The sequence below is a fragment of the Corvus brachyrhynchos genome, unplaced genomic scaffold (assembly GCF_000691975.1).
Source record: "Corvus brachyrhynchos isolate BGI_N302 unplaced genomic scaffold, ASM69197v1 scaffold433, whole genome shotgun sequence".
Taxonomy (NCBI): domain Eukaryota; kingdom Metazoa; phylum Chordata; class Aves; order Passeriformes; family Corvidae; genus Corvus; species Corvus brachyrhynchos.
In genome coordinates this window covers 130,102-144,273 of record NW_008236935.1, presented here as the reverse complement: position 1 = coordinate 144,273, position 14,172 = coordinate 130,102, and the positions used below count along the sequence as shown (strand labels likewise).

General features: G+C 38.2%; 1 protein-coding gene across 1 annotated transcript in view; it reads right to left on the bottom strand.

Annotated features, from left to right (window-relative positions):
- EPB41L4A (erythrocyte membrane protein band 4.1 like 4A) overlaps positions 1–14,172 on the bottom strand; it is a 74,622-nt gene that overhangs the window by 31,971 nt on the left and 28,479 nt on the right. The window contains exons 12-14 of the mRNA XM_017728366.1: positions 8,044–8,135; positions 7,026–7,103; positions 5,664–5,776 (exon numbers count right to left, since the gene is read on the bottom strand). Of these exons, the coding sequence (XP_017583855.1) occupies positions 5,664–5,776; positions 7,026–7,103; positions 8,044–8,135 (283 nt within the window). The remainder of the gene's footprint in view (positions 1–5,663; positions 5,777–7,025; positions 7,104–8,043; positions 8,136–14,172) is intronic.

The window sequence follows — 14,172 nt, the reverse complement described above, 5'->3', positions numbered from 1 at the left end:
CAGAAACACATGTCAAGTAGAAAAACAAAACAATATCATTATTGATGCAGACCTCCTCTGGACAGGATTCTGAGCATGTTCATTGAAGATAATGAAATAGATTGAAGATTACAATACTATGTCCTCTGGACACAAGCAACAGCATCACAGTGTTGTTTAATGTAGTACAAACCCCAAGACATTTTCACTGGCCAAAACAAAAATGGGATGTCTTAATTTAAGCTGTGAAAAGATTTTACATGATAAGTTTTCTCCCTAGCCTCAGAGAAAGGATTTCTTCACGATCTCCCTCAACTTCCCATACCACCCCTTTGGCATACAAAGTCTCTGGACCCTACCTCAACACAAACATTTGAGATATTTTTCTAAAGCATTTTGTCTGCTCATCAACTGGTTCTCTTACAGGTTAGATCTGCTAGTCTTCTGCAGAAATCAGCAAATAAATCACATTTTCAAACAAAGGAATTAATCTCAGTATTTAACATATTCCTCTGTGAGGTAGCTTTTGATTAAGCCTCATAAAGTGCTTGTAACTTAATGGAGCAATAAAAACTTGTGCTCCAAAACATATCATAGCAGTGAAACAACTGCCAGAAAAATAACCAAGGGACAAATGAGATAAAAGAAACAGATACCTCCAGAACTGATCCTTTGCTGTGTTTGGTAATATCCTTACCATTCTGCAGGCACCCAGTCACCTCTGGGTGTCAGGCCATCGTGGGTCAATCAGGAGCTTTCTGTCCACACTTACATAAACTGTAATTATTGTCTCCTACTATGTTCCACCTGGTGATTCTTTTACTGACTACAGTACTGTTCTACCAACTTATACCTCTGTATGATATAATTAACTGATATAAAAGAGTAGACTCCAAAAAAACTGTCCAAACACTAACCCCATTGCAAAAACTCAGCTGTATCACTGTTTCTTGCATGCCGAGGCAATAGGCTTCTCAAAAGTACCTTAGACAGCCAGAAATCTTGAACATCTCATTCGTGGAAGGCTTCCCTGGTTGTTTACATTTGGCTGGATAAGTTACTCTCAGCATTCACTGCACTGCACTGAACTTTTCCAATGAGGTGAATGCACGCACTTAATTCCCTTTTACAGCCATCTTGATGCTGATTTGTGCATTCAATTCAAGCCAACTATTACATTTTTAAAAACTCAAGTGTCCAAAACCATATCAGCCTGGGAAGGTAGTTAGCTTGTCGTGCCTGTTTGTTATCAGGTAAAGCCACTTAACTGACGTTATCTGGAAGGTGAGTTTGTATTTAAACCAAGTCATGAGAGTAGCAGATAGCGTGATCAAATGGAAAACATACAGTAAGAGCTCATGCTTTGCATCCTGGGCTACTAAGAGCCTACAAAAATGAATGGACTTCCATATGTCTACACCAGCACAGCCTACTCTGTGATAATGGTTGTTTTTCTTACTAGTTTCTAAGTCTGTAGCCTCAAGAGTTTGTTCATCTCACGCCCCATGACTGAAATGCGGAAGCAGTCACACCCATCCTTTTACAAAACATTGGATTTTAAGTAAACTTTAAAGTATAAAGCTCAAAGTAAATGAGTTTGGAAATAGCTAAAATCACCTCAAGATAAATTTTCTGAAAATTCTAACTTTCAAACCCAATCTCACAATTTTCTGGGAGAAGACTTTGACTGGGCCAGACCAAGAGTTCAACCATGGCTGAGGCTGGAGAAGCAGGGTAGTGACAGGCACCTGTGGCAAAATGTGATTGCTTAGGGATTACCACAACACAGACAGTACTGTAATTGTAATACCCACACCCAGTTCTCCACCTGGCTTCTAAATCAGAATGGCAGCACTTATTTTGCCCTGGTTTATTCAATTACCCAATGTGCAAGGCAGGGACAAACCAAGTCCTCAGCTACCAAACAACAACAAACCCTAAGCAATGTGTTTTCCACCGCTGAACAAACTCAGACCCACAGCAACAGGTCTGGTCACATCAATGTTTGTCCTGAGAGGATGTTCTCAAGGAGATTTTCACATCCAGCATTCAGCCAAAAGAATAATGAATACTTTCACCCTATGTAGCAAAAGCTGAACATTATAGGTCTGGCCCTAAGAGAGTAAGACAGAATAGTAAGAGATCCTGTTCCATGTTTGAGTTTATTATTTGAATCCAGAGCAAAATGCAACTGTAATTCTCTATCAGCTGAAACAGGAGGAATAAGCAAATGAAACACGTAACACTTATCTCACTCACAAGGTTTGACAGAACAAAACAAAAAAACCCCTTTCTCTAAATGAGCCCCAACTTGAATACCAGCCTAAACACACGGCAAAAAAAACCCCCATGCACCAATATAAAAACACAGCCTAAATCTAATACCAAATCATAGCCATTAAAGTTTCCTGATAGGATTTTTCCACTAGCCCTAGAACAAACAAGATATTAAATGTATCAAACAAGTGACAAAATGCAGGTTACTGCATTTTAAACCACTGCTATCTGTATTCTAGGAAAATAATCTGCCATGTTAAAGCCAAAAGGTCTGCGCTGTGCATCCTATCAGGGGAAGCAATCAATGGCAGTGGCTTTTATACACGAAAAACAGTTTCTCTCTGTTCACAGTATCATCTCCTTCAATCTCTCTGTTAAACCACAAATATTTTTACTGAAAACAGATTGTCCGGGCACCTGCTCCAGCTCTTAACCCAGAGATCACCAAGTGTCTGCAGTCCTAAGGACTTTAGCATACTTTAATGGACCAATAAGACAAAGAAACATTACTGCTCAGCTCTGCTAGAGATAACTAACCTCTGCCTTCAGGTGACAGAAAAAGAATATAAAAAGCACATACTATGTTTATAACACCAGCACACGTATACAAAAAGAAGAAACAAGGGAAAGGATTTTAATAATATGTCAGAGGTTAGAGGTTTTAGCACTTCACACACACTTATCTGATGGAGGCAATGCCAATTTTATATGCTGCAGTCATGCACTCATTCTAACTGTCCCCAAAACCACTGCTGTGGCTGGTACCATCACTGGTACCAATAGATTAAAAAAATAAAAAAAGATAAAACAAAATCAGAATGGCTAACTGCAGTGGCTGCAAAAATGAAGCCTTGAATACATTTCACTTCTCAGTCTTAAGAAAAGATAGAAAGGGAAAGAAGCAGGTGAGGAAAGATGCTGAACTCAGAGAAGGTGGAAGGAAGTTATTTCATATGAGCTATTCGTAAGCTGTTGTTGGATTTGGGGAAAGTAAATGGAAACCTGACTTTCATTCAAAAAGAATTAAATTATAAGACTCTGTTCAGCTGAATCCTAACTAAAGTGTATTTGACAGAAAATACCTTAAGATATAATACATGCAAACTAAAATCACCCTGTTTAAAATGTTGGGCAAGTCATATTTAATCTTATTACATCATACTACAAACAGAAAATGAAGAACAAAGGACTAGATATCAATGATGACCATCTGCATAATGTCATGCAAAAGGAATATTTATTTTAAGAAGAAATGTCATTTGATTTTCTCAAACATTTTAGTCAGGGAAACTTTTACATAACTCATAAAATGTATTAGTCTATCAGGTTAATTTCCAAGACAAAAATATTCTACAAAATAAAATCTACATAATACATCGAAGCAAACGATGCTTAAAATATGCCAAATAGTCTTGATTTTTGTGTGAAATGCACTTTGTTATATCTAAGAACAATTTTAGGTGAAAAGAGGCAGATTTATTTTATGCAATAGACTATCACGTTGTCTGAGACAGGGAGGAGAAGCAGCATTAGTCCTCATTCAGCTTCTGAAAGCCTATTTAAATGGAGAAAGAATATTCAAAGTTTATCACTGTGAATAGCCAAAGACAAAATAAAAGGAAAAAAAAAGAGGAGAAAATATGCTTATTCACAGGGGAAGATGGCATTTGAAAGACATAGCTCTCTTCCCTTAGCCCATATTTTGAGCGGGAAATGAAACAAATTCATTTAACATTAGTATCATCTGAGTTAATACATTTGCCCCAGTGGAATATGACTGCACACTTGGAACACATGGGTAATCAATTAAGTTGAATTAAAAAAGAAAACAGATGATAGCGATTACACAACTACACGTAAGTAAAATGGTGAAAAAGCAGCCATTTTATTTTAAAGTGAGACAAAGTGTTTAAAGCCACCAAAATAACAAACACATTTTGCCCAGAGAATTCTGCATCACATTACATCAGCAGGAGAGGATACAGGAAGGTTTCAGTTTTTCCTCACGCTTCCAGCCAAAGAGACTGAAATCAAAATGAGCAAACACAACACATGCACAGCCTTGCAGCAACACACACTGACTTTCACTGCCTGGACTAAGGCAAACATTATTTTCAACTAAGAGCTGAGTTTTAGTTGACAAATAGCCACACAAATTTCCACAAACAGAACCAGGGACTAATGAGGCAGGAAACGCTGTTTGGCTTGAACTACTGCCCTAAGAACAGGACAGTCCAGCTGAACAAAAAGTTTAAATCATTAGGTTCAAGGGTGAATAGCTTCTTGTCCTCTCAGACACCCACTTAAAATTGCAGACACAGTGAAATACATCAGAATAAGAAAGCAAAGTAATTCTTCTCTTTTTACACTAAATAAAATAAAAAAAAATAAATTTTTAAAAATTTTGTAAACTGCCTCTATTTTCCAAGGCTATGCTTTTAATCATCTTACATTTCAAGAGCCACCGCAGCTAAAAGGCAGAGCACACCAGCTTTGTTTCCGAGTCAAGAGACAAAATACAGCATTCAGGATAAACACTGGAGGTTTCCAGAGGAAGATATCTACTCTCTTTTTAAAAATAGGTTCTCAAATTTTATAGTGGCATATTAAACCATGATAAAAGAGAAATACTGTTTACATTTTAAAGCCCAGACAAATAGCAAACACACACACACACACTTAACTCCACATGCAAGTTTGACTAAGCTGTGTGTGCCTTCGGTCACAGATGAAGCTAAGCAATACCCACATAATCATACGCAGACCTGGAGCTTGCCATCTCTATTACCAAATTTCGGGAAGCATCTACTACTATTCAGGCCATGACTTCTGTGATCCATGCTAAATCCTACTCCCTCTAACACCTGTAAAAACTTCCAGCTTGCCACAACAGCTTCTGCATGCAGAATAGATTTCCAGCTCACACATCTGAAGCATGTTAAAACTGCATGGCACTAACTTCTGTTCCACTTAATATCAAAATAAAGGGATACTGCCCTTGAAATGGGAAGAGGATGTGCATAAGTGACACCTTGGGTCAAATAGCCCAAACAATGAGATACTAACCAAGACATATAGGTATAAAATTTGTCTGCAAGAAAGAGAACTCCTGAGAAAAAAACAAGTTCTCACAGCCTGTTTTCAAACTTCCCTTTCAACCTTTACCTTAGACCTACACACATGGGGTTTTATCCTCTTTAATCGACAGCAACTCTTTTATTTTATCTGGAAAGCTGGAGGTTTTATATCCTGTAAAGCTTAGATATAAATACTGACCTCAGGCAAAACACAGAATCCATTCTGAGAGATCCTCGAGGACACTGCAGCAGTTCTGAGTCACCTTATGATGACAAGATGAACCAAAGAAAAGAAGACATCTCCTCCCAGGTCAGCACAGAAGGACCTACCTGTCTGTTGTGTTCTTTTGGGGTAAGTCTTGCTGCGACTCCTTTCAATGCTCTGGTCAGGCCGCGGAAGCTGCACAGAAGGGTCTCTGGTCATTCGCAAAGATGTTTTGCCACTTCAAAACACAATAAAATCATGAGAAAACACTTTGAAAAGTTATCAAAGAGGATTGTTAGACTGAAAAAAAATGCTATTAACTTGTCATCCCACCTCTGGTTCTCCTGTTGAGTAGCACTACCCTGAATTCTGTTTTGAATCAGTCACTGGCAAAATCATCAAAAGATTGTGCCAACCACTCCTATATTTGGCATTTTCAAGTGGAGATAAGCCACTGAAACAAAATGCTGGTTTCTTAGGAATAGCTTAAGATAGCATGACCTTTTCTAACCTAGACTATTCTGACATATGACTTTCTAAAGTAATATTATTTCTTCCTGAACTTTTTCTGTAAGTTTTCCTCCCAGGAAAACTTATTTAATATTGTTCACACATATTTAATATTATTCAGTTCCAGTCAGTGAGGGGCTACTCCTCTGGCATGTAGAATGACAACCTAAAACAAACTGTTATAAGGAAGTCTCACTAGCACAGCCCCAGATGGCAACAAATTGAGTAGAAGTCCGAATTCTCATTAGGCTTTTCTTCCCTGCACAATTGAAGTAAGTTATTAAGTTTAAATAAATTATTTTATTCTCACTTTAATGTTCCTCTTCCTATGACTAAGCAGAATATAGTGTTCACAACAGAGGCAGGGCAATAATTTCCCTGTTATCCACAGCATGGAGAATCCAGATCATTCTAGAGAGTGTGATAACTCAAATAATCTGGATTATGAAGCAGGCAAAGTAACAAAGATCTCCCTAGCTAATGATTATTAACCTTACTCATTATGATCCATTTGTTTCTTGCATGGCAGTGGAAACAGCGCTCCTTATCCACCCTTAATTTCAAGTTTACAGCATCTTTCAAGGCTTAGAGCCTTGAGCATTCATCTAGTGTTGTCACCTATTCAAGTCAGGAAAGACACACCCTCATTTTGGTACTCCCCAGTTGTCAGAAAAACCCCTTTAGGACATGAACATAATTTCAGGACTTACAAGGAGATAGGGATTTAAAGAATTGCCAAAGCTGGTCCCACTTTGACTACAGGGTATAGCAGGCCTCAACCAATTCTGGTGATCTGGAGAAGGATAAAAAATTTATATTTGTCCCAAAACTGCCAGACTCCCAAGAAGGGTCTGTTAAAATGGCCTTTGTCTTCAGAACTATACGAGGTGGGGTTTTCTTTCATTGGAAGGAAAGTGGAAAAAAGAAGGAATGAAGAAGGAATTAAAAGAAGTTAAAACAATAAAAAAAAAATTCACCTGTACCGATGTTTATAACCTAGGGATCCAAACTTGCTGACTTTTCTTGACAGAGAGTTTGATTCATTCTCTGGCACCCTGTGCAGTTTGAAAAATAAAACAACAAAGTAGCATAGATGTCTGAATGATAGTCCCCTTCCCAAGTCAAGAAAAAAGAACGCAAATGGGGGCTCAAAAAAGGGGTTTTTTTTTCTGCTCATTCCTCTTCATCCCTACCTCTGGACAGACTCTTATGGGGTTGAAAGTGTCCCAAAGTCACCTGTTTGTCCCCTCCTATTTTGACTACACACCTCTCTAATTCAGAGTCAACTGTAAGCTGCTGGCACCAGCAGCCTTTCACTTAATTTTGGGAGAAGGCAAACCCACCAAGCCACAGCAGTGAGACTGCAGGAGGGATTCTCAGGTCACTCATTTACAGCACTGCTAAAGGCAGCCCTGAGAATTCCATCCACCAGTTCCCAACTGGACACCCTAGCACATTTCTCTTGGTGCTTTTTGCAACAGTTAATTCAAGTGCTTTGAGATGTGCAGTACTGGGAAGATTTTATACACCTCAGTAAGTAAGCCAAATGTTACAGAAATTCAATGAATTTCTATTAGAAAAAAATAATAATTCTGTGCACTGTAGAAAATATCAATGTCTGAATTCCAAAGGCCTCACTCAAGCCAATGCTGCTACAGAAAAACTGATGGTTAAATACATCAAAACCTATATGGCAACTTAAATCCTGCCATATACTTTTGTGAATATTTCTGTTAAAACCTACTGTATGCAACCTGAAGTACTGTTTAGAAAAGAATGCTAAGACATTCAAAAAGAAACCACCAAACTACCCAATTTTAAAAACATTGTTTCACATCACTCTAAAGTGTTGGCTTTTAAAAGCATTCTATAACCAAGAGCAAAAATGTGTTTCCAGGCAGCAAGCCTTTGTTACACCTCTCTGCAGATACAACAAGGCTCCTGCTCAGGGTAGTGGCCCTATGGAAAACACAGCTTAACTTCTGCATCACTCACCTGAAAAATGTATGATGCTCTACACAGCATTTCCAGAGATGTTTGCATGTAACCTTGTTGCGTGCTTCAAAAAAGAAGGACGTTTCATTGCACTGAAGAGAAAACAAAACGAATATTCTTATGAGGGATCCCGACATGGAAGTGAATCGCATTTACTGAACACAAGAACCAACCATCCCATGCCAGTCCATGTGAGAAAAGAAATCAGCATGAAGAAAAGCAGGTTCTATAATCCTGCAGAATTCTTCCTTTTGAAAAAACAGAGAAAAGAGATTCTTGAAACACTTCTGTTCCTTCATGCTTGCTCATAGACATCAGCTTTTTTCCTAAATAAAACACACAAGTTTTTTTTTTCAAAAATTATTTTTCTGATGTTTTCTGAAACTGCAGGTCAGATGTCAGTCAAAAATATTCTGGTTAACAGTATTTTAAAAAGGCAAGAATAAGTGAAAGAAAAAAAGAAACTCAAGATCTGTTATAAACTAATATGAAGCAATGACACAGAAAAAGCACAAAACATACATGCAGAGAAGGACCAAGGTAAACCTGGGGAAGAAAAAAACAGAAGAAAGGAAGGGTGTTTTTTTTAAATAAAAGCTAACCTCAGAATAATTCAAAACACTAGGAAAAAGGTGGAAGTCATAAAATTCACCTTAAAATCTCTTGAGAAAGACAACAACAACAACAACAGAATATTCAAAGCTTGAAAGCTCACTTCTGGAAACTGGCAGAGAAAAGAGAAGTGGGACACATACAAACTGTAACATACTTCCAACAGACAAGGAGAAGCAAGAGACACATCGCACTGCTTGTTTTCAACAAGGTAAACACTCAAATATCTTCACAAAAAATACCCTTCCATCTATCTGTCACTTGGTGAACTCAAGTTCTTGGTGTTTCAGCCGTGATTCACACAAAGAATGAGTAGTCCCAGTGATGTCAGTGTGAGAGCTCAGCCTGGCTTGACACCCCCTGTAACAAAACTGAGTCTAACCAACATTTCACCAACATGTGAGTTACAAAGGGGGTGTGGTTCACACCGCCCTCAGCAGCTAATTTCAAGCAATCTATGTATGCCCTTGCATTAATTCCACTTCTCCAGTGCCATGCATACACAAGTAAAGAGCTCAGGCAAGTTTCTACCCCTCCTCATTCATTATTATTTATTATTATCTGCAAGCACCTTGTAAACTGATAATTAATTCTGCATGTTCTCTAGAATTCAAAATTTCACCTGTAACAAAAACCCAGTTATATCTCTATTAACAGCTGTCAGGCAGCCTCACAAAACCACAAATTATCTCCTCAAGCAGCTTTTTCTTCACCTTGAAACTAACAACGGTAAAAATGACAGAATTTTACACCTGTGGTTAGAGTAAGAGGGATTTCATTCCCTGAACAAAAAAAAAAAAAAGAAAAGTATTGAAAACATACACATGAGCTTATTTTATCACATGCCTTATTTCAGTTAAATGTCTGGCTGAAATACTCCCATGGAATAGGCAAGGAATTAAAATCATCCTCCAGTCTTCCATCAAAAGCACAATTTATTCTCCAGGGCAAGAGAGAACAATACATGTGGTACAGTAAGACATATGGCCACCAAGAATGCAGAAACCTAGGTTTCATCTGATACTGCTGTGTATATCATAAAAAGACTTTGTAGTACATTGATAGCATAAATATATTCCCAAAGTCCCTTAAAATACAATGTCAGGTTTGATAGGAATCATCATCTCACTGCAAGATTCACAAGTGGTTTAACTTACAGCAAAAATAAGTTTAATTCATGAAAAGTAAAGGCTTCCTGAAAAACCTTGAAATTAGTCAAGGAGAAAAATCAATTTTTCTTGGAGTCTTCCAGAGTAAAAACATCGCTCTTTCTCCCTGATGACTAGAAACAAGAGTCTACCCATTGAAAGATCATAATGCATTTTTATATTTTAAAACTTTCAAAGAAGACATGTATAGTGGTACTTTACATTTGCTTATTTTGCACATAGCAGAAAAGTAGCTTTGGATTTCATTATTTGATTTACATTACAATTTCTATATGAGACTGTCATCTAATATAATTTCATATAAACCCACACAATTATAGTCATCTTTGAAAGAATAATATCAAACTGGACTGTAGTATTGCAAACTTTATGCAATATGATGAATCAGTTTAGCTTCTGTTAGGGAAAAACTCAATGAGTCACTTTTCATATGCAGGGTCTTGCTCCTTTCTTTGTCCATTCCTACTTTTAGGCAAAGAATTCTCTGTCGTACTTAAATTTATTTAATTGCATAATCTCAAAGGAAGGACTTTCTTGGATGTGGGAAGGGAGGGGCAGAGAGACACCAGATATGATTTTAAAATTTTTTTTTCTTGCTGGGGAAAAAGTTCTGTTTGCCTGTTTTTTCTTCTTTAAGTTACAGTTTCAGAACTTTCCCATACACAGAACAAACAGCATGAAAACACATGAAAATAAGTAAGTGACTATAAGAGGGACAAAATATTTACACTGCCACATGATAGAAAGATCTGACCAGCAAAAATTACTGATTCCATCATATGAAGGCATTATTTTCTGACGTAGAAGGAAGTTCACCCTAACTGGTAAGAAAAATGATGATGCTGAAACATCTAAACTTAGTATTCAGCAATCAAAGGCACTCAGGGAGGGGGAAGAAAAAAGGTGGGGTGGGGGCAAATAACCCTATAGATCCAATTTACTAAAAAGTTATGGAACTCAGATCTGGAAAATGAAACAATTGCCGTAAAATCATGGGACAGACCAACAAGCCTTCTGATAACACACCCAAGTTTATTTATTTGAATTTGAAGGAAAACCACATGTCTGAAAACTATGGCCTCAAAACTGATGCTTGCAACAACTCAATAGCACAATTAAGTCTTACTAAAGAGAGAGGAAAAAAAGCCTAAAGCACTCATTCTCATCAAACAGGAAATAATTCATAGTTCTTCCACCATTTCGCATCTTATCTGGGAAGGATTCTGTAACTTACTGCAACTAAGTCCAGTATGACAGACACTGCTTACAGAACAGACAGGTTTAGGACTTCCTCCTATTCTTTTTAGGACTATTTAAGGCTTGCAAGAGTACTGTGATTACCCTGAAAATTTATAAATGCATATATAAAAAGTAAGCAGTACTGGAAACAGCAATATCTTTCTGGTTTAACCTTTCTGGCCCAAGGGAATGAATTGATTTGTATAGCTAAAGCAAGGATGACATTACATGTTAAACCTTTTGTTTCCAATAAAAGACAACATTTTTAGCATTTTGAACATTGCAATTTCCTACAGGTAGTTAGTATTAGCCAGGGGGTTTGCTTATTATTCTCATACATCTGAACCAAAAGAAACAAAGACCTATTGTAATTTTACTGATAGTTTATAGGAAATGACAATTCCAAACTCATTCAGTGCTGTTTGGTGCTTCACAAGCTTCTTCTGGCTACTCATCCTACTGCTTTCAGACTGCCCAGCACACTGAAGGTAAGGCACTGTAAGTCATGAACTGTTTCCAGAGCAGTCCCAGCTCTCTGCACACTCTGGAGATCTCTCTCCTCTAGAACCATCTTGGTGTTTGGCTGTTCTTTCAGGAAGCTCATTTTGCTCACCAGACAAGTACAGAAAACCACTTATTTTTGTATGGTTATTTTCAATCCCATCTGTGACTGGCAGGAGCAAGGGAGGGGCAGGATGATGGGACCAGAGGCTGCAAAAGGACCCTTTGCAGCAATAACCAGCTGTCGAGCTGTGGGACTGCCTCCTCCTAACCCTGACAAAGGCACACACTGAAAAATGTCGGGATGAGCATTAAATATCCCTCTCCTTTTAGGTGCTTTTAAAACTTGTCCTGCAGTCTCCAAAACATGCTACAATTCATACTGCTGGAACCTCACCACCACTTTTACCCACAGGAGGAGAGTGAGACTAGCACAGTGCATGCAGATAGCTTGTCTACACTACCGGCATAGACACAGACGGACACTGAAGCCCTTCCCTGTATTATGCTGCCTCCCAGACCAGCCAGAAGACTGATCTGGCAGGGCCTTTAAGTTCTCCACTAGAGAGCTGGGAATTGGTACAGTGCTACACCGTTACACCCACACCCACCTGAAAGATTGAAAGCGTGTTACAAAACCCTTCAAAGGAGTCAGAGGGGTCATTGCTCTGCCTAAGCACAAAACACCTCTGGAGTCCAGTAGTCCAGGAGTGCTTGGCAAACAGCTCCCTGCTTGCTTTGCCACGCCAGCCTGATTACACAGCTTTCAGGCTCAGAGCTGCTTTGCACCCAGCTAGCTCTGTTCCCAGGCAGGGCAAGCTCAGCTCGACCTGGAAGAGAAAATGCACACTTAAAATGACAGCTCTTCCCTCTGGAGGCCAGAAGATCCCTTGTTCTTGGAGTTCGTGGATTACTCCCAAGATAAAAGGCCACTCTCAGTAGATTTACACCCATTCCAGGGAGGACCCACAGAGCAAAAATTATTCGAGAACCACTGATTCAGAGCAGGCTTTAGCTACCCTAATTTACAAGAGATATATGGGCTCCCAGCAATGCAGACTCAGAAAATGAAGAAGAAAACCCCAAAATCACAGTAGGAACCCTGCCAGCACACACACCACTCCTCCTAGTCACAGTGAGTGTTAATGTAACGTAAGGAGAGATCTTGCCCCATTACAGGGCACACTGCATGTATGCATACTACACCTGCATATGGAACAGAATTATTAACACTGGCTCTGAAGCTACTACTTCAGAACATTTTTCTTTGCCAGGTTAGGCACATACCTGGGTACCATCAGCTGTTAATTCTGATAGGAAATATTCGCTCTTTATATATTGACAGAATGCAGACAAATGTTATGTAACAAGCAATGTACTATTACTGGTTACTCAAGGTCAATCTTTAAAAGCATCATACCAAGTTGGGAGCTAAAATTGATAAAGCTGTGCTAGTTTGCATGTCAAGATTGAAACAAACATATCTCAGCTTTATATTACAGCTATTCAAAAATACTAAGGAAGAATTAGGGGGAAAAAAGCTGACAGTATCACCTTAGTGTCAGTGAATTTTATTTTATGCAGGCCTTGAACCAATCTTACAGTCCTTCTATGGTGGCTCAGAAAGTGCTTAAGAAAAGACAAGAAAACCCCCAAGCAACCAAAACAAGCCAAAACTGTTTAATATGACATATTAATATCACTGTGCTTGCTCACCTCCACCCTCTACTATCACTCTGACTTAAGTGGGTGCAAATGCAAATAATACAAAAGTCATTTGCAATTCTTAAACCATAAGAAAGATCAAAATGCTATTTTTGATTGGAAATTACATGTAAGATAAATTGGACTTAAGACTGAGAGTAACATACCATCAAACCCTGTTCAGTCTTTCCAAGAAACTGCAGGAACAATAAATCAAATTAGAGGTTCCTGGCTGGAACTTGTAACTCAAGATGAATACAGCATTTGATAGGAGAAGAAGTATCTTATTAACATAATTATTTTTCAGACTTCTGGCACTTACAAAAAGCAGATTAAAAAGACAAAGCATATTTACAGTATTTTCTGGACTATTTAAAAAAACAAAAAAATATTGTATTTAGAAAAGTTTCAGCCACACAAAATTAGGAGTATTATGTACTTTGGACCTGCACCAGTGGTTGGTATTGCTCCTGAAGAGTCATTACCAGTTTCGCTTGTGAATTTAGCTGAGGAAGGCCTCTTCATCTGAGTATGGAAGACTGCAGAGGAAGGCATGAAAATATGTAAATAAATTTTAACTGCACAGTTTGGGAGTATGGTCTAACTTGAAAATTTCAAGATCTCTTGAAATAAAAATTTCAAAATTTAAAAAGATCTTTCTCTTTCAGCAAATATGAGGAAAGCAAGTGTTTTGCACTGCTGCGGGTTGGGTTTGTAATTGGGCAGAAACACCAATTTAGTGTAGTGGTTTGGTCCAAGATACTCATTACTGTTTATCTTCTGTGAGATGAGAATTAGGAGAAATGCAAAGCAGGCACCAAACTTGAAAGAATATAAAGAAGTTTATTAACAGACCTAAAAGAAGGGGAAAAAAAATTATACCACACCTTCAGAACTCTTCTCC